This window comes from Ranitomeya imitator, chromosome 4 (assembly GCF_032444005.1).
Source record: "Ranitomeya imitator isolate aRanImi1 chromosome 4, aRanImi1.pri, whole genome shotgun sequence".
NCBI lineage: Eukaryota > Metazoa > Chordata > Amphibia > Anura > Dendrobatidae > Ranitomeya > Ranitomeya imitator.
In genome coordinates, this window is record NC_091285.1 from 199,890,814 (window position 1) to 199,912,587 (window position 21,774).

The 21,774-nt window shown below is 42.0% G+C and overlaps 1 protein-coding gene across 1 annotated transcript in view; it reads left to right on the forward strand.

Moving 5' to 3' along the window:
• LOC138674028 (tyrosine 3-monooxygenase-like) overlaps nt 1–21,774 on the forward strand; it is a 263,471-nt gene that overhangs the window by 216,166 nt on the left and 25,531 nt on the right. The window contains exons 9-11 of the mRNA XM_069762003.1: nt 6,603–6,672; nt 6,804–6,860; nt 16,965–17,060. Coding sequence (XP_069618104.1) covers nt 6,603–6,672; nt 6,804–6,860; nt 16,965–17,060 — 223 coding nt within the window. The remainder of the gene's footprint in view (nt 1–6,602; nt 6,673–6,803; nt 6,861–16,964; nt 17,061–21,774) is intronic.

Genomic DNA, 21,774 nt, shown 5'->3' on the forward strand with positions numbered 1-21,774 from the left:
TTACAAAGAGGTTAAAAAAAAAAGAAAGACAATAAAATTGTTACCCATTTTTTACTTTATGAATATCTATCTACTTTGGCAACCATACACCCCAAAACTATGATTTGGGCTTGTGACAAATTTTGAAGCAGTGTCCCAACCACCTGGTATTTGATGCTATCATGTACTTTTTGGGCAAAAATTGTTTTACTAAATAGAGACGTTTTACACATTTGTTTCAGTTTTCAAACTGGTAACACGTAGTCATCACCCCAAAACTAATGGCAGGCTGTTGTTGCAATAGCCTTTTTATCATCAATTTTACCCTACCTAGCATTTATGAATTATTCTATATTTTTCTATGGTTGGATGTGGGGTAAAACATTTTTTGAAAATGTTATGCTTGTGTTCAAAATGCAAGTGGCACTAGGAACGGACATGGTAGTGTCATACAAGAAAACCCCAATACCGCAGCTAAAAATGTAGGAGCGGATGGCCACCACAGCAATACCACCAGTTCTACTGGCACCATTCATCCGACTGAAATAGTATCAAATGCAGGTCACACTTGCCCACTTTGGCCTCTGGCAAGCATACTATTGGGAAGGAAGCAGATGGCATAATGGAATATACTTTTTTTCACATTATGTCTCAACTGAGTTCTGCTCAGTCCACCTCCCCCGCTGCCAAAGCACATAATGTTGTATATAGTGGAATTTTAACTCTTTCAATTGCAACTGTTTCTATGTTGCCCTTTTGTCTCCTAATCCTCAGCACTCTGGGGCTAAGGAAGATACTTTACCAAAACAACTTCTTTTTGATTTATTTAAAATAGTGGAAAGTCAACTCCTTCACTCAGAAGACATGGGTAAGATATGTAGGACACTATTTGAATGTCTAGCATTATTGCTGGCATAGTAAGAGGAGATCAGTCAAGGGGGGTAGAGGGAAGGACAAGCAGCTCAGGCCAATTTCTACACAGAGGCAACTTTCAGTGGAGTCATGGATGACGAAGCTGAAAAATCTATTGGCAGGCTCTGGCAACCAGAAAGGTATGCCCAGAGGTAATATAATCGGAGGAGGTGGGTGGTGGGTGCTGGCTTCGATGATAAACAATGTAGGCAATGTGGAGCTAAAAGATCCTCTGGGCCGAAACCAGTTTCTTCTGAGGTCAGCTCTGAAGCAGGTGATCAGGTAATGAACCACATGCCGTTGGTAAAGGAGGATCAAAAGCAACTGAAAGCTTTGGTCATGTTGGAGCTGAATAATATATGTAAGCTAGGCATCTCGTGTGTTGGACATATTTTGCTTATTGCCATGAGATGACAATTTGGCATTCTGTGTGCTCTGAAAGGATTATTGCTTTATAAATTATAATCCTTGATGCTGCTTTTTTCCATACACTCATTGACAGATTCATGCTTTTTACGGTGATCTGTACTAGAGATGAGCTAACCTTTAAGGCTTGGTGTGATTCGCAGAATGTTTAGACGTTAGACGAACATGTTCCCCGAACTGCTAGACGAATGTACCCAAATCGCATTAGATTCAATAGGAGTCCAAAAAACGCACACACAACACCTTAGGGGGTGACAAAAAGCTTCCCAAACAGCTAAAATTAGGGGCAGACACCATAAAAAGTTGCAACAATTGACCCACAGTAGAAATTTGCAAATGGCACAGCAGAAGTCAGCCATGGGCCATGCATGAAGTTTCAGGCCAGCATTTACAGCTTGGAATTGAAGTTTCAATAAGGACCTGTTGGTTAAGGGAGCAGTGTAAGCCTCATTAGCTGGGAGACCTCACGCCTCATGCAAAGCTGCCATTTTTTGTTATTCGAGTCACACTCAGATGGCACAAACATCAGTTTCATACAGTACTATTGGTAGAAAAATGTAAGGAAAGTAGCACAGGTACTGTAGTTGACTGAAAGTAAGTGCAGGTCTGCTTGTCTGGGAGCCCTACTTAAACAGGCAACCCTCCAGATGGAGACCGAACTTGAAGTTTCCACATTTCAAAAAATTATTGTCACACACCACTAAAGTGGCATCGATTTCCACAGAGTAGAAACAGTATAATAGGCCTCTGACACACCTATTGCTTCAGGCAACCCATCAAATGGAGACCCAATTTGGAGTCTTCACATATCAAAAAATAATTGTCACACACCACTACAGTGGCATAGATTTCCACAGAGTAGAAACAGTATACCAGTAATAGGCCTCTGACACACCTGCTGCTACATGCAACCCACCAGATGGAGGCCCAATTTCGATTCTCCACATTTAAAAAAATTGTTTGCAACATCAGAAGCAGTAGCAACAGCAGCCACAAAAGACACAACAAAGGTGGCACAGACTGCAATAATGCTAGATCAAGGGATGTCAGTAAAAATGACACCTTCTCCTAGCCTGCCCAGTCTGCGACTAGGGCGCAAAAGTCATTAGAGATCTATGACTTGTTCATTTTGATGAACATTAGGTGGTCTATACTTTCAGGCGACATCCAGATGTACTTTTCTGTCAGGACACCACCAGCAGTGCTGAAGACACTTCCTGAGGGAACGCTGGCTGCCGACAAAACCTCCAAGGCGAGACTGGCAACCTAAGGTCACTCTTCCATTTTTGTAGACCAAAATGAAAAATGGTCAAACCCTCCCTGATGACATTGAGCTCCAGATACTCCTGCACCATCCTCTCCAGTCGTTCACAACGTGTCAGACTTGCACTCTGTTCTGCTGGTGCATGGGCAGTTCTAAAAAAATGAGTGAAATGACTCACTTGCACTGCTGCTATTGATTTTGCGATGACGCCTTGACGTTCTCAGGGTTGTATGTCTAGAACTTCAATGCACACTGTGTGCTTCACTGCTGTCTTGGAGAAAACCACTCTTAAGATTGTCTACAAGCAAGTTTCGATACTTAAGCATGCGTGCGTCCGTTTCTGGGAGGGAAGCATCTGACTAAATTTACTCTTGTATCGTGGTTCTAACAAAATGCCAACTCAGTAGTCAGCACTATTTCTAACCCTAAGAATATGAGCATTATGTTGAAGGTAATGTAGCAAGAAGGCGCTCATGTGTTGGGCTCTTAGATGAGGTCCAAGTCCATGGTGTGTTGGTGGTGAGGTAACATTCAAGATTGCTTCCTCTGTCCCCTCCCGTCAACAATGAACAGCAGAAAGGGGATCATTATCCTATTTAACTCCTGTTGCTCATCCATCACCTCGATCTCCTCCATTTGTTCCTAGGCTCCTGCACCTTTATTAACAGTTTATCTGGTACCATGAGCCCCCCTAGATTGCTCGAACCCAACGATCCCAAACATCTACCCATTCACTACTGCTTTATTCTCATGTTTATAGACCATGTAATGTGATGCCTGCAAGGCATCATGGGGAACTTGCACGATCGGTCCTGACATCATATGCATCCACTCTGACAGATGCAATCTTCAGCAATGGTGAAATAGTGCCATGCTTCCATATATTGGAAGCGATTCACATGAATCGAATAGCAAATTGTTCACTGGGACCTGCAAATTTCATACATTTTGAATCAAAGTCAATTTGCAGCAAATTGATTCTATCATCTCTAGTAAGAAAACATGTGAACACAGTTTATTTTTTACAGTTTCTACACAAAATACATTGAAACATTTGAATATTTCGACACACTTCATTTTGATCTTTCTGCACACATAGTCTTTTGGTTTTTCTGCATATGTAGACTCTTGGTCTTTTCTGCATGCAAAGCCTTTTGTTCTTTCTGCACAAATAGCATTTTTGTTTGTGTAATTTTTATGATTAAAAACTTAGGTGAACTCTGACAGGCCACCTTAATGTACATACATAAAAAAAAGTCATGTATTTTGAGCATTTTATCGTGTTTTTATTTTGTGTCATTTTGAACACACATTTTCCTAGTGTTTTTTCCTGACCAAACACATATGGTATTTGTTTTTTTCGTACAATCGCCTTTAATTATTCTAAAAAAAATTCTCATGTACCGTAAGTAATTTTTGTCTCTTTTTTGTGATACAGCTTAATTTGTATGTCATTTTTATACTCTTTTTTTGTTTGTTTCAGCGGATAGCGGGAGAAAATATAAGCAATTGAAACTAAATATGTGTTTGTTTTCAGTGTATATATATATTTTTTTATATATAACCACAAAGAACAGTTAACAATATTTTAAAATGTGTTCCCCTTTCTATAGAAATTCTTTTGATATATTGGACATATTTTTTCAATGTGGCAAGCTAGAAACAGCAATTAACGATTTCACAATTTTTTTTTCATTTATTTTGCACACTTTGACCTTCATAAGGTGTTATAAGACTTTTGGGGGGCATTTGAACATAGTCATACCTTTGTTTACTTCCTGTTTTTTTTCTCTGTAATTGGTACTGGTATATTAGCTCATTACAAGAGAATATCAGTCTACTATGCACAGCAAAACTGACTTTACCAAGAATTATTTAGCATAAAAGCTCAATTTTTATGGTATATGCTATATGTCACATGTAGGTAAAAGAGATTGAAAATGTATCTTTCCTACATCTCTAATATTGGAAACCTAAACAAAATTCAAGTCTACGGCCGGGATCACACATGCCAGAAATACGGCCGAGTCTCGCATGTTAATACCCAGCATTACCGCCATCACTCAGGAGCGGAGCAATACATGCAGCCGTACGCTCTGCTCCCGAGTCCCGGGTGCAGTGCTGGGTATTAACATGCGAGACTCGGCCGTGTTTCTCGCATATGTGATCCCGGCCTAAGGCCAGTCTCACACGTCCAGATAATTCCGGTACCGGAGAAATCGGTACCGGAGTTATCCATGTCCGTGTGTCCATGTGCTCACGTGGCACATCAGTGTGGCACACGTGCGGCAGTCGTGTGCTGCCTGAGGACGACAAGGACCGTGCAGGAGAGACAGCGCTGTCCCCTGCGTGTGGTGCTGAAGCTCGGCTGAAAGCAGCGCTTACAGGAGAGAAGGCATGAAAAATCAAGTTTTTTTGTGTTAAAAATAAAGTTTGGGGTCATCTCCCGCCTCCAACCCCTCCCCACCCCCCATGCGCCCACCCCCTAGCAGAGAAATACTCACCCAGCTCCCGCGATGCCTCCTCTCAGCACCAGCAGCTTGTCCTGTGTGAGCGGTCACGTGGTACCGCTCATTACAGTGATGAATATGCGGCTCCACCTCCCATAGGGGTGGAGCCGCATACTCATCTGTTATGAATAGGTAATTCAGAACCACAATGGACCTTGAAGTTCAGAGCACACAAGTGACCTGACAAAAACCACAAAACATAGGACGAGCTCTGAGACGTGGAAACTCTGCTGACCGCAATCCCTAAACCTATCAAACCACACTAGAGGTAGCCGTGGATTGCGCCTAACGCTCCCTATGCAACTCGGCACAGCCTGAGAAACTAGCTAGACCTGAAGATAGAAAAATAAGCCTACCTTGCCTCAGAGAAATTCCCCAAAGGAAAAGGCAGCCCCCCACATATAATAACTGTGAGTTAAGATGAAAATACAAACACAGAGATGAAATAGATGTAGCCAAGTGAGGCCCGACTTACTGAATAGACCGAGGATAGGAAAGATAGCTTTGCGGTCAACACAAAAACCTACAAACAACCACGCAGAGGGGCAAAAAGACCCTCCGCACCGACTAACGGTACGGAGGTGCTCCCTCTGCGTCTCAGAGCTTCCAGCAAGCAAGCAAAACCAAAAAAGCAAGCTGGACAGAAAATATAGCAACAAAAGTAACACAAGCAGAACTTAGCTTATGCTGAGCAGACAGGCCACAGGAACGATCCAGGAGGAAGCAAGACCAATACTAGAACATTGACTGGAGGCCAGGATCAAAGCACTAGGTGGAGTTAAATAGAGCAGCACCTAACGACTTAACCTCATCACCTGAGGAAGGAAACTCAGAAGCCGCAGTACCACTCGTGACCACAGGAGGGAGCTTGATCACAGAATTCACAACACTCATCACTGTAATGAGCGGTACCACTAGACCGCTCACACAGGACAGGCTGCCGGTGCTGAGAGGAGGCATCGCGGGAGCTGGGTGAGTATTTCTCTGCAAGCGGGCGGGCGCACGGGGGGTGGGAGGTGACCCCAAACTTTATTTTTAACAAAAAAAACCTTGATTTTTCGTTCCTTCTCTCCAGCGAACGCTGCTGGGGAGAAGGAATGAATGCTGGCTTCAGCACCAAAAGCAGGGGACAGCGCTTAACTGTAGCGCTGTTTCTCCTGCGGCGGTATGTGCACACAGAGGAGAGTGCACGCTGTTCTCTGTGTGCATGTGTGTGGGACGCTTTGCGGACCGTGCTGCCGGAGAAACGAGGACATGTCTCCGTGTTTTGCACACGGACACACGGTCTGTGAAAACACGCTGACATGTGCAGAGACACATTTATTTTGATGCGTCTACGTGAGTCAGTGTCTCCGGTACATGAGGAAACTGTCACCACATGTACCGGAGCCACTGATGTGTGAAACAGGCCTTATAATGCTTTGAAAACCATTAGATCTCCTGAATCAATATGTCCTGTGAATGCAGTTTACTAAGGAGCACTTGATCTACTAAATGACCTTTTTTTTAAGCGACTGCTGCCATGAATTGCTGGGCCACATTCCTATGCTAGCGGAAAATGAGTTTGCACAGTTTTCACAGGTAAGATTTGAGCTTACAGTAAATCTTTGGCTTTTCACTACTCACTTGTGTAACCAAAAGAATTAAAAACATAGATTAAAAGAAATATTAATATAACATGCCTAAAACTTCATTTTATTTTCTATCCATAGGAAATTGGGCTTGCATCACTTGCTGCATCTGATGAAGACATTGAAAAACTGTCTACTGTAAGTATGAATGGAATTGGTCATATAACAGTTCTCCTAATACAGTTTTGAATAATTTAGTTGATAAATGGCAAAAAAAATTGTTAAAAAGAATCTGTCAGGAGATTTTTGTTTTGTAGTCTGAAGACAACATGGTGTAGGGGTTAAAACACAGATTTCAGCAATGCCTCTCTTATCAAGCTCTTTTGTTTTGTTGGCTTGCAGGGATTGTTTTAGCACCATGAGCTTATTATTGCTGGGATCCAGTAGAGCATGCACACTAGTATGATAGGACCCCTCCTGTAATAGGTACCTCACTGTCCATGGACTTTGTACACAGAGAACCTGTGTTAGGTCAGAGACAGACTGCAGTATTTATCCTGCAAGAATCTCATTGCACTGCACAGACCGGCCTGGCACCTCTCCTGACCTAAGCAAGACTGTATAATGTATTTCTATACAGCTGTCAAGCTCAGGTCAGGAGATCCGACAGCCAGTACGAGGTTTACGATGCGATTCTTGCACGAGAAATACGGCAGTCTGTTTCTGCCCTTAGGATGAGTTAGGTTGGCACATCAGAACTTGACCCAAAAACTTGACCCCGAAGCAAACCCCCTAGAAGACAATTGGGACCCGAACTTTGGTGCTGTAAAATGGCTGTCAAATGGTGGCAGCAAGGGTCAGGGGGCTTCAAAAGGATGCAAAATTGGGGTAAGAGCAGGACAATTGCCCCGCAAACAAATGTGGATAGGAAAATGACATAAGAATAGCACATAATAAATATAACAATAATAATATTTTTGAACCAGGAGGCAGAGGTCCAAGTGGAGGAGGAGGTAAAGGTGGATGAGGCAGTGTAGGTGGAAGAGGCGAAGGAGGGGGTAGTAAACACTATTTTTAATTTTTTTTTTTAAATTTTTGGGGGGTTACTCTGAAAACAGGCTTTGTGGCGGCACTCTGCAAACAGGCAATGTAATAATCTGCTGGCCACTCTCTCTCTCTCTGTAGGCAGGCCATGTAATACTCAGCGCTTTTCTTGAATATAGAAAAAATTAGAGTCCAGCTCAACAGGACTGTGTTTTCCTTTTCTTTTTATTTTTCAAAAGAAAATATAGTGTATACAAAAGAAAAATTTACATGATCGACATTACCCAGTCATCGCATTTCGACTGCACTAGGCATGGCTTTTATTGAATGCATAGATTGATGAGAGCATCAAATAGGGGACATGGATGTGTTGCTGATGGTGGTGTACCTGCTGCAGGGAGAGAGAGGACATGGTCGATCTGTGCCTGCTACATGCCCAAATGAAACACCTTCCTCTTGGGTGCACAGATGACATCCCTTTCTGCATAATTTCTTAGGCTCAAGTACCGCTGGACAAACGGTGAGGCCAGAACAGGTAAAGTTTTAGATTGGACATTTGAGAGTGCTTCTAGTTCCGTTGCTTTCTCTTTCACCAGGTCCCTGTTCAGAGTGCAATTTTTGCATCTGCAGCCTATGGGTATCCGTCTTCCACTGCATCACCTTGCAAATCAGCAAGCAGTCTGATCCCCAAGTCATGCAGAAGTCACTTCTGCTTTTCGATAACTCCGCTGGCTATGGTTCCATGGGCCATCTACCTGGCCTTGCCCTGCAAATGGAAGAGGCTGAGAGCACTGATGCCCAACCGCTTGTTCTGTTGGCGGAAGAATTTTGATTTCATTGTGCTGTACATGAGGCGGGGTTATATACAAAACACAAATAGAAATTACAATGAACAAACTAATTGTGACAGACAGGTACAGAGGGAAGAAGACCCAACCCTTGCAGCCTTACATTCTACATGATAATGGGGAAGCACACAGTATATTGAAGCAACTCCATGCATCTCTGTTAATGGTAAGGTGGCAGCAGGGTCATTGGAGGGTGTAAGCTGTTCTGAAAAGATGGGTTTCCAAGTTCTGCTTGAACGTTTTGAATGTAGGGGATAATCGGACATGTTGAGGCAGAGAATTTCACAGGCTGGGGGATACTCGGGAGAAATCTTGCATGCAATTGGATGACCAATGTACTGTTGTGGAGGAGAAAAGAAGTCTTGGGAGGTCTGGAGATTATGTGGTGTTAGATATCAGGAGATTAGTTCAGCGATACATGGGGGAGACAGATTGTGGATGACTTTGTAGGTCAGTGTTAGTAGCTTGAAGTGGATATGTTGCGGAATTGGGAATTAATGAAGGCATTTGCAAAGGAGTAGAGAGAAGAGAGGTGGATTAGTTGTGCAGTAGAGTTAAGGACAGACTGGAGAGACGTGATGATGCGATGGTGCGATGATGAGGTCCTAGACCACACATGGAGCCAAGTCCATCCAAGTGATGTGGGAAGTGACGGTGGTCATGCTGCCCAAGCTGCACAGCAAAAGGTGGAGAATGGTGCAAAAGCATAACAGCCGGCCCCTAGCCTGTACGTTGGCTTCCATTGCCCACTGCACCGATGAACTGAGCACATCAAAGCCAGATAAGACGAATTCCCGACAAGACAAGGATGGTTTGCACACTGTGCCATGAGAGATGGAAATGATTCATAAATGTTCTTAGCCTGAGCACCACCTGCATGACGAGGTATCTGAATGCAAAGCACGGGTTGTAGTGGAGTACACACCAGAAAAAACAGTGAGGATCTGAGCCTTCTCCTGTTCCCTCTTCTGCTGCAGTTTCAGCCTCTTCCTCCCACTTAAAAGTGACTTATAAAGGGGTAACAATATATTGAGATCACGGGAACCACAGTACGTTGTTCCCAGTGGCCACTACTATTCCATGCGGGGCATCCCTGCTCTTCAGGAATATGCTGCGGACAAAGTCAGGTGCGCACTGCACACTGCCAGCAGTGTCAAAGTCCACATAACCACAGATATGTGGACCAGTAAGCATGACCAGAGACATTATACAGTATCTCCATAGCTGCACACTGGGTAAATGTAGTGGCAGCTGGGCCAGAGAAATTTGAAGCCTGTCCTACCACCACCACCAAGGATTACTGGACTTTTTTGGATGTTTCTCTGTCTATGTTGCCTCTTCCTCCTACTCCGCTTCCTCACTTGTGTGCCTTTCAGTGTCACGTTCTGCCTTTCCACTCACTGCCTCATATGCTACATACCAACAAGGTGGAACTACGTCTTGATGATTCCACTAAGTGAAAACATTGCGCTTAGTGTAAACATGACTCTCAAGGCATGTATTGCAAAATGTTGCATGCCTTCAATTTGGAATGAATCACCAACAGCAACACCAGCAACACACTCCTACACAATCACACCACACCCTTCATGTTTTACACATGTAAAAAATATCCGCTCACCAAACCATCTGCTCACATATTCTCCCAAAAAATGGCATTTTATACTAAAAATCTCTAACTTTAACTCATCAAACATAAGTGTAGATTTCCAGTGATCTTGTGAGGGAGGGACAGGGCTGTAGTTGTGGATGAGATTAGCAGATCTTGCACGCCCTGTTCACATGCAGATAACGTCCCATGGTCAATGTACTTGCCTTTTTATCCTTTACACCGCCAGGGCCTTCTCTCCATTGCCCAGGGTCCCCTTCGGTCGTTTGCATACAGAGACACAGTCTTTTGGATACCTAGAGGAGGCAGACCTGTTAAGACTCAGACGTCAAGGTTAGATTTCAGAAAGGCAGATTTTAAGGGACTCAGAAAGAGAATTGGAGGGATCCAATGGCTGGATATCCTTAAGGACAAAAATGTCCAGGAAGGATTGGAAATCTTGAAAAATGAGATTCTCAAAGCACAATCGTTAACAATTCCAAAAAGAGGGAAGGATATGAAGCATTTAAGGAAGCCAGGATGGATGAACACAGAATGTAAACACATGCTAAAAAGGAAGAAAGAAATGTTTATCAAATGGAAAGAGGGAGGCATATCTAAAGAAGAATATAATGCTGTCTGTAGAACCTGCAGGACACAAATCAGATTAGCTAAGGCTGACAATGAATTAAGGCTTGCAAGAGATGCCAAAAGCAATAAAAAAGGATTTTGGGGATATGTAAAAACTAAAAGAAAAGTCAAAGATGCTATAGGATCTTTACAGGATGATAATGATGAAATGGTCAGAAAGGATGCTGAAGAAGCCGAACTTTTACATTTCTATTTTGCATCTGTTTTCTCTCAGAAAGGAAATGTAACATCAACTGATTTTCACTGTCCTATTAAGGGGATAGAAGAATCCAGGATATCTATAAACAGAAAGATAGTGAGGAAACACTTAGATAACATAAATTAATTCAAGTCTCCATGTACAGATGAATCACACCCCACAGTACTGAAAGAGATAGCAGAAGAAATTTTTGAATCACTCTCCATAATCTTTGAAAATTCTTGGAGAACAGAAGTCCCAGAATACTGGATAAGAGCAAATGTTGTTCCTATCTTCAAAAAGGGGAAGAAGGTTGACCCAGGGAACTATAGACTGGTGAGTCTGACATCTGTACCAGGAAAGATCTTTGAACAAATTATTAAACAACATGTATCTAAGTACCTGGATAAGAATGAAGTGATTAAACAGTCAGCATGGATTTGTAACTAATAAGTCATGTCAGACTAACTTAATTTCCTTCTATGACAGAATCACTGACTGGGTGGATCAGGGAAATGCTGTAGATATAGTATATCTTGACTTCAGCAAAGCATTTGACAAAGTATCTCACACAATCCTTATTGAAAAGATGACTAAGTATGGAATAGACAAGGCAACTGTTAGGTGGATTCATAACTGGCTTAGTGACAGGACCCAAAGAGTGATCGTAAATGGCTGCACTTCTAGTTGGAAGAATGTCTCAAGTGGGGTACCACAGGGCTCTGTCCTGGGCCCTGTATTATTCAACATCTTTATCAATGATTTAGATGAACGAATTGAGAGTCAACTGATTTAATTTGCTGATGACAGAAAGCTAGGAGGGATAGCTAATATTAGAGAAGAGAGAGAGAGATGATTCAAAAAGATATAAATAAACTGGAACAATGGGCAGAAACAAACAGGATGATTTTTAACAGGGAAAATGCAAAGTACTACATCTGGGCAATAAAAATGAAAAAAACATATACAGAATGGGAGGAATAGGGCTAAGCAATAGCACATGTGAAAAAGACTTGGGAATACTAATAGATCACAGACTGAACATTAGTCAGCAGTGTGATGTAGCAGCAAAAAGGGCAAATACAATTCTGGGATGTAATAATAGACGCATACAGTCTAGATCACATGAAGTCATTACTGCCCTCTACTCCTCTATGGTCAGACCTCATCTGGAATACTGTGTCTAGTTTTGGGCACCACATTTTTAAAAAGACATCAACAAACTGAAGCAAGTTCAGAAAAGAGCGACCAGAATGGTGACTGGTCTGCAAACCATGTCCTATGAGGAACGTTTACAGAATTTGGGAATGTTTAGCTTGCAAAAAAGAAGACTGAGAGGGGACTTAATAGCTGTCTACAAATATCTCAAGGGCTGTCACATTGTAGAAGGATCATCTTTATTCTCATTTGCATAAGGAAAAACTAGAAGCAATGGGATGAAACTGAATGGGAGGAGACACAGATTAGATATTAGAAAAAACTTTTCGACAATTAGAGGGATCTATAAGTGGAACAGGCTGCCATGAGAGATGGTGGGTTCTCCTTCAATGGAAGTCTTCAAACAGAGGCTGGCCAGACAAGTGTCTGGGATGATTTAGTGAATCCTGCTTTGAGCAGGGGGTTGGACCAGATGACCAAGGAGGTCCCTTCCAACTCTAACATTCTATGATTCTATGAGTCCAGTTGCAACTTGAAATGTAAAACTTTACTTCCTTCTTTGCACAGCACATCCTTAACAGACAGCATTTGCATAGTGTTCTTTATGGCTTACACTTTCCACTTTCCCTGCACTCTTCCCTTGGTCCTTCAGTTCATGCCCGGGTTGTACTGCCTCTTGCCGTAATGCAGCGTCCTCCCTGTCCAGACTCACTGCACTTGAGCATTCCCTCATCTGTTTCACCCCGGATCTAATGGCGTCAGCCCATGCGATGATCTGCCATATGTTGAGTGACCTTCGTCTCCGTACTGCTGTGTATCCACTGTTACTTCTGATTCACCACTGCTGTACCCTGTGCTGGTTCAGCTGCACTTCTATCCACTGAGCCGTGGACGGCTGGGTCCTATGCTTACATGTTACGGGGCTGCTGGATAGCTTGGGCTCAAAGCCGACCCGAGCTCTACGGGCTCCCTAGCTCCTCTGCTCTAACTAGGGAACTTTTCCTGCCCTATCCCCAGTAAATCTCTCCTACAGTTTACTTTCTACACTATTTATTATAATAAGGCTTAATAGGCCCCATCTAGTGGGCCAAACAGGGTACAACACTTTCCCTATGTTTATCATTATTTGTTAGCAGAATTGAGATTCATAAACAATTACTTAAAGGTAACATTTACATAGAGGGAGAGGGTACAGTATCACACGGTCCCGGTATACCCCTTACATTCAAATGTCCAACCCCATGTTGCTTGGCCCAAACAAGCCTCTTCTTGTTGATAGTCCTACATTCGTGGCTTCTTTGAAGCAATTCACTATAACTAAAGATCTGCTTCCCACAATATCTTTTGGACAATTGATGTTGCGGTGTGTCTGCTACTTGATGTCGGTGTATCATTTAGGCCAGGGTTGTCAACTGCATTCCTCGAGGGCCGCAAGCAATGCGTGGTTTCAAGATTTCCTTAGCATTGCACAAGGTGTTGTAATCATTATGTGTGTAGGTGATTAAATTTTCACCTGTGCAGTACAAGGAAATCCTGAAAACATGACCTGTTTGCAGCCCTTGAGGAATGCAGTTTGAGACCTCTGATTTAGGCTACTACCACACTATCAGTATTTGGTCAATATTTTATCTCAGTATTTGTTCAGCTCCTGGTTTTGACTTTCAATCAGAGGAAAAATATAGTGCACCACTTCTGCATTTTTGACCCACTCCTGGTTGTGGCTTACAAATACTGACCAAATACTGAAAGTGTGATCATAGCCATAAAAGTGCTGTTATCTGAGTTGCTGTCTATTTGCGGTTTATGAGGCTGGTAATTTTAAAGAACTAATCCTCTGCATTAGAGATCATTTTTGTTATTTTGGGGTTTTCCTTACCTGTCGTGGTCCTCATGAGAATCAGTTTCATCATAGAAATTGATTGTTTTCATGACTACTGTTGAGAATACCTTTAAGATTATAGCAAGTTTACAGATTGACTGACCATCATATCTTAAATTAATAATAGACCATCATTTCTCTTTAAATAGTTGAGTGCTTCTTATTATATCCTTGTTTACAACAGTTGTCAAATAGGGCTCAACACTGTGTTCAACTGTGTAAAAACAATACCTCTGCAAAACACAACCGATAGTCACAGACGCTTTCTGAAGTCAGGTAATTCCACAGCTTATTTCTTTCTGATGCATACCGGTTCATTGGAAGTCATTCCAGGATGTACAGTGGAGTGGCAAAGTATTGAACCCTCTTGGCATTTTTCGTGTTCTGTTACCTCACAACCTGGAATTTCACTTTTTATTTTTATTTTGAGGATTTGCATCAGTTCACATAAATAACATGCCTACAACTGTGAACAGTTGGTTTTCTTTTACTGTGAAGTAAAGAACAAATAGGACAAAATAACTGTAAATTTCAGTGTGCATAACTATTCACTCCCTAAAGTCAGTGCTTTGTAGAGCCTTCTTTTGTGACAATTACAGCTGCAAGTCGCTTTGGATAAGTCTCTATGAGCTTTCCACATCTTGCCACTGGGATTTCTGGCCAATCCTCAAGGCAAAACTGCTCCAGCTCCTTCAAGTAAAGGCCCCTTCACATTAAGCGACGCTGCAGCGATACCGACAACGATCCGGATCGCTGCAGTGTCGCTGTTTGGTCGCTGGAGAGCTGTCACACAGTCAGCTCTCCAGCGACCAACGATGCCGGTAACCAGGGTAAACATCGGGTAACTAAGCGCAGGGCCGCGCTTAGCAACCCGATGTTTACCCTGGTTACCATCCTAAAAGTAAAAAAAAACAAACGCTACATACTTACCTACAGCCGTCTGTCCTCCAGCACTGTGCTCTGCTCTCCTCCTGTACTGTCTGTGTGAGCACAGCGGCCGGAAAGCAGAGCGGTGACGTCACCGCTCTGCTTTCCGGCTGACCGACGCTCACAGCCAGTACAGAGAAGCAGAGCGCCGGGGACAGATAGCGGTAGGTAAGTATGTAGTGTTTGTTTTTTTTTTACTTTTAGGATGGTAACCAGGGTAAACATCGGGTTACTAAGCGCGGCCCTGCGCTTAGTTACCCGATGTTTACCCTGGTTACCAGTGAAGACATCGCTGGATCGGTGTCACACACGCCGATCCAGCGATGTCAGGAGGAGATCCAGCGACGAAATAAAGTTCTGGACTTTATTCAGCGACCAACGATCTCCCAGCAGGGGCCTGATCGTTGGTCGCTGTCACACAACGATTTCATTAACGATATCGTTGCTACGTCACAAAAAGCAACGATATCGTTAACAATATCGTTATGTGTGAAGGTACCTTTAGATGGTTTCCTCTGGTGAACAGCAATCTTCAAGTCTGACCACAGATTCTTAATTGGATTAAGGTCTGGTCTTTGACTAGGACACTCCAAAACATTTACACGTTTCCCCTTAAACCACTTGTGTGCTGCTTGTTGTTATTGTCTTCTTGGAAGGTGAACCTCCTTCCCAGTCTCAAATCACTGACAGACTGAAACAGGTTTAGCTCAAGAATATCCCTGTATTTTTTGCTATCCATCTTCCCCTCATTCAGACCATATTTCCTGTCCCTGCAAAATGTTACAGCAGTCTACAATATACTTGTGGCATGTTTGTCAAATTGAACTGATAAAACAGGTGTGCAAAAACAGACATGCACATTTGAATGCTTAATTTTTTTTCAATTTTATTTTAACAAAACTCTCTTCTCAAAAAGTAGTAGGAGAAAATGTTGGGTAAATATATGACCAATGAGTGCAACAGGGCACTGAATTAGTGTGATGTGTACAAATATAACATTTGACTAATTAAACAGACTTGCAAAAGCAAAAAATGTTTGCTACTCGCACACTTCGACAGTTGCAGTTAATTGTTTGGACTTCAGGAAATTTGCTTTGTATTTTTATATAGCAAACAGTCTATCCTTCAGAAAAATAATGAAGGGGAGAAATCTATCTGACACTGATTTCTGATTTGTTTTCTGTAAAAGCTATTGTGCTGTCTTGCTTCTACTTTCTAGTGCTTTAAGAATGAAGATTATTATGTGCAACTGTGCATGAAATGCAGCAGGACATATCTTAGCTTTTCACATTGGGTTTGGCACTGCTGCTCCTAGCACCTCTTTTATCTCTCTCCCCCTAAAATTGAATCTAATTATTTACATACTTTTACATTCATCTTTCTCAGTGCAACAATTAGACAAAACATTACTGTCTAGAGTATGATGTTTTTGAGCTTTCTCTTCCTATCTCCAGTGCTGAGCTTTGGATTCTGATATTCCCTAACATTCCTGAAGTTAGCTTTAAAAGGTTGTTCCCTACCATGCCTTAGCTAAGTTTTTTTTATACATGCTGTGATAGTCCCTCCTTATTGACTGCAATATACCCTTATGTGATAGCTGCAGGGCATTATGGGTAAGCCTGCGTGCTCACTCCTCATGTCATGTCAGCTTTCTGTGACTGATGCAATTTTCTGCAATGTGTAAAAAAGGAGACGGGCATATATTTATTATTGTGATTTGCTTGAATCAAATAGCAAATTGTACAAATTCTTCAGGAATTTTGAAATTCATAAAGTTCATATCAATTTGATCATCTCAATTAGCTGCCAATAACATTGGAGCTATGTGAATTGCTCATAGTAAGATTCAATAAAGTAAGACCACCCATTTACACAAAATAAGCGTGCTGGCACACAGCCTATGTAGCAATCATGTATTCAAAATGTTGCATCCGTCATAGGCTGTTATAGGCAATGATATAGTATTTCAAGTGAGAAAATGATATGGCTTAAATAGACATTTAAAATTGATAAAAATATTATTTTCCAGCTGTATTGGTTCACCATTGAGTTTGGTCTCTGCAAGCAGAATGGATCTATTAAAGCCTATGGAGCTGGTCTACTATCATCTTACGGGGAACTCTTGGTAAGCATGTTTGAAGCATATTTTCAAAAAATAGATGCAAGTACTTTTGGAATATTGTTATTTCTAGCCCAGAGATAAAAAGAGATTATATATATATATATATATATATATATATATATATATATATATATTATTTTTTTCAATGTTACAAACCTTTCATGGATCTGACTACACAAATGCTTGACCAAAACATTTTTATTGCTTGTATAGTTTGTCAGAAAAGAGGAAGGAGGGAATGAACAAATGTTGGTTGGATGAATGAGGCAATGAAGGTTACAAAATGATGAATCCTGAGAACACAACCGTAAGGCTAGGGTCACATTGCGTTAGTGCAATCCGTTTAGCGCTAGCGGATTGCGCTAACGCAATGTTTTCTATGGGGCTGCGGTCGGGGTCGCGGTAACGTCCCCGCTCTCGCAGATCCCCGATCTGCGAGAGTGGGGAACGGACCGCGGGCGCGCCTCGGACGCTGCAAGCAGCGTCCGCGGCGCGCCAGGAATCACCGGCGCGTCGCTAGCGCGTGCCGAACATGGCACGCGCTAGTGAAGCGCGTTCCCATTGCCTTCAATGGGCGCATTAACGGCCGCGTTGCACGGCGTTAATTTCGCCGTGCAACGCTGTCCGTTTAACGCGGTCCCATAACGCAATGGGAACCCAGCCTTACATCCTGCATACGAGAAGCTGCAAGCTGCACAGTAATGTTAACATTAGTCAGTTAATTTACTGAATGTAGTAATAATGATAATCTATTTATATCAAAAAGCACAAAATATGAACGGCACTAGGTGTTATCGCAGCAGGCGGTGTAGCCACAGCCTGAGGATTCCACTGCAAGACTCCTATAGCACGTATATAGTCTGCAATGTTCGGGTGGTGCTCATCATAAAAAGCAGTGAACAAATATCCAAGGAGAAAAAGGAAAATGCGGCACTCACCCAGGTAGATTGCGAATCAAAGTCCTTTATTCATCGTAACGTAACAACGGACATAGTAAGGAGAGGCGGCTGGGAGAGATCAGCGGTGCGGGGAGAAAAAACAGGACTACGATCGTTTCGCGCTTGTGCGCTTCCACGGGTCCAGGTGCACAATTAAAATCGTCATTTCCTTTATAGGGAACTAGACAGCTTAATGTGAACAGGTGTGAGATTAAAAAAAAAAAAAAAAAAAACACATTGGTTTGTGTGCAAGAAACAAGATTAACAAGCACAAATACAAATCAGCATTATGAGCCACATCACATGAGGGAGCCAGCACAATGATAATTACAACAATATTGCTACAAAAATATATAACAAAAATGTTACAAAAATATTACAAAAATATTGTCATGTCCAGTTTATCATTGAGACCAATGGGCCCTTGCGCATTGGTCTCCATGATCCAACGTGCCTCGCGCTGTAATAGAATTTTCTTGCGGTCACCACCTTTTACTGGATTTTTAACCACCTCAAGACCTGCGAATTGTAACACATTTGGATTCGCATTGTTGTGATTCCGCATATGTTTAATAAAGCGCGGGCGACCCTTCCCGGACGTTATAGAATTGCAGTGCTCACTAAATCTCGTGACCATGGGGCATATTGTTTTACCAATATAATAAAACTGGCATGGGCAGAGGATTAAATAAACCACATATGGAGTTTTGCACGTAATTAAGTCTCTAACTGTATGACAAACTGAGCCTATGCGAATCGGATTTTTCAGAAGTCTTAAATGGCAGAATTTACAGTTGCCACATTTGTGATTACCCGTAGGTTGATGTTTCGTGAGCCAATTATTTTCTATTGTGGGGAGATGATTTTTAATCAGTAAATCCCCTAAATTTCTCGTACGCCTATACCCAAACCTTGGGCGATTCATGGTCAGAGAAGATAATTCTCTATCAGATTGCAAAATGTGCCAATTTCTATTGATGGCTGCGTAGATCTCTTTGTCAATCGGACTGTGGGTAAACGTAAATGTGAACCTGTGCTGCTCATTAGGGGAGACGTTTGGTGTTGTTTTGCATCTTTTTAATAAATCGTTTTGAGTTAATTGCACCACCCTACGTTCCGCTTTTGCTAAAATATCTGGTGGGTAGTTTCTGTTTAGGAGATTAGTCTTTAACTCTGCAATTTGAGAGTAAAAGGTGGTGACCGCAAGAAAATTCTATTACAGCGCGAGGCACGTTGGATCATGGAGACCAATGCGCAAGGGCCCATTGGTCTCAATGATAAACTGGACATGACAATATTTTTGTAATATTTTTGTAACATTTTTGTTATATATTTTTGTAGCAATATTGTTGTAATTATCATTGTGCTGGCTCCCTCATGTTATGTGGCTCATAATGCTGATTTGTATTTGTGCTTGTTAATCTTGTTTCTTGCACACAAACCAATGTGTTTTTTTTTTTTTTTTTAATCTCACACCTGTTCACATTAAGCTGTCTAGTTCCCTATAAAGGAAATTACGATTTTAATTGTGCACCTGGACCCGTGGAAGCGCACAAGCGCGAAACGATCGTAGTCCTGTTTTTTCTCCCCGCTGATCTCTCCCAGCCGCCTCTCCTTACTATGTCCGTTGTTATGTTACGATGAATAAAGAACTTTGATTCGCAATCCACCTGGGTGAGTGCCGCATTTTCCTTTTTCTCCTTGGATATTTAATCTATTTATATAGCGCTAACGTACTCCGCAGCACTTTACAGTTAAGCGGTACATTTATAGACAATATGGACATAACAGAGTAGCAATAGTTGCAGGATTGAGGACCCTGCTCGCAAGCTTACAATCTGACAATCTGACATTAGCTATAATTATGAGAAAATCTTGCAGCAAGGGTTCACTTTACCTGTAGCGCTATAAGGAAAATGGCACATTACAGAGTTCCTATTGAAATGGATAGGCTCTCTGTGTACTGTATGGACAAGATGGGTCTTTAAGAGTAAGCTGCTTAACCATAATGCGGGCCATGAACAGCAGCTTTCTGACTTCTATATGTCAAACACTTATTCAATTTTTTTTAACTAAAAGGTAAATTATTTTCACTATTTTACTTATGAATTAAAAACAAGTTAGAAAAGAAATTGAGGCACAGAAATAACAGCGTTTCGAACCATAAAATCATGTGGACGCAATTTGTGGATTTGAAGCACATTTATGAATTTAAAAACAGACTTAGTTGGTCTAGTTATAGGGCAAATCTACAGGGGGTACAAAAGTATTCAAACCCCTTTCAATTTTACACTTTTTGTTTCAATGCAGCCATTTGGTAAATTCAAAAAAGTTCATTTTTGTTCTTATTAATGCACACTCTGCACCCCATCTTGACTGAAAAAAACAGAAATGTAGTAATTTTTGCAAATTTATTAAAAAAGAGAAACTGAAATATCACATGGTGAAAAGTATTCAGACCCTTTGCTCTGTATTGAGTAGAAGCACCCTTTTGAGCTAGTACAGCCATGAGTTTTCTTGGAAATGATGCAACAATTTTTCACACCTGGATTTGGGGATCCTCTGCCATTCTTCTTTGCAGATCCTCTCCAGTTCCGTCATTTTGGATGGTGAATGTTGGTGGACAGCCATTTTCAGGTCTCTCCAGAAATTCTCAATTGGGTTTAGGTCAGGGCTCTGGCTGGGCCAGTCAAGAATGATCATAGAGTTGTTCTGAAGCCACTCCTTTGTTATTTTAGCTCTGTGCTTAGGGTCATTGTCTTGTTGGAAGGCGAACCTTCAGTGAAGTCTGAGCTCCAGAGCCTTCTGGAAGAGGTTTTCATCCAGGATATATCTGTACTTGGCCACATTCATGTTTCCTTCAATGACAACCAGTCCTGACCCTGCAGCTGAAAAACACCCCCTTAGCATGATGCTGCCACCACCATGTTTCACTGTTGGGATTGTATTGGGCAGGTGATGAGCAGTGCCTGGTTTTCTCCACACATACCACTTAGAAGTAGCACCAAAAAGGCCTATATTCGTCTCATCAGACCAGAGAATCTTATTTCTCATAGTCTAGGAGTCCATCATGTGTTTTTTAGCAAACCCTATGCAGGCTTTCATATGTCTTGCACTGAGGAGAGGCTTCCATCCGGCCACTCTGCTATAAAGGCCTGACTGGTGGAGGGCTGTAGTGGTAGTTGACTTTGTGGAACTTTCTCCTATCTCCCTACTGCATCTCTGGAGCTCAGCCACAGTAATCTTGGGGTTCTTTTTTTTATCTCTCTCAAGAAAGGCTCTTCTCCCACGATTGCTCAGTTTAGCTGGATGGCCAGGTCTAGGAAGACTTCTGGTGGTCCCAAACTTCTTCCATTTAAGGATTATGGGGGCTACTGTGCTCTTAGGAACCTTGAGTACTGCAGAAATTCTTTTGTAACCTTGGCCAGATCTGTGCCTTGCCACAATTCTGTCTCTGAGCTCCTTGGCCAGTTCCTTTGACCTCATGATTCTTATTTGGTCTGACATGCACTGTGAGCTGTGAGGTCTTATATAGACAGGTGTGTGCCTTTCCAAATAGAGTCCTATTAGCTTAATTAAACACAACTGGACTCCAATGAAGGAGTAGAACCATCTCAAGGAGAATCACAAGGAAATGGACAGCATGAGACCTAAATATGTGTGTCTGAGCAAAGATTCTGAATACTTATGACCATGTGATATTTCAGTTTTTCTTTTTTAATAAATATGCAAAAATTTCTACATTTCTGTTTTTTTCACGTCAAGATGGGGTGCAGAGT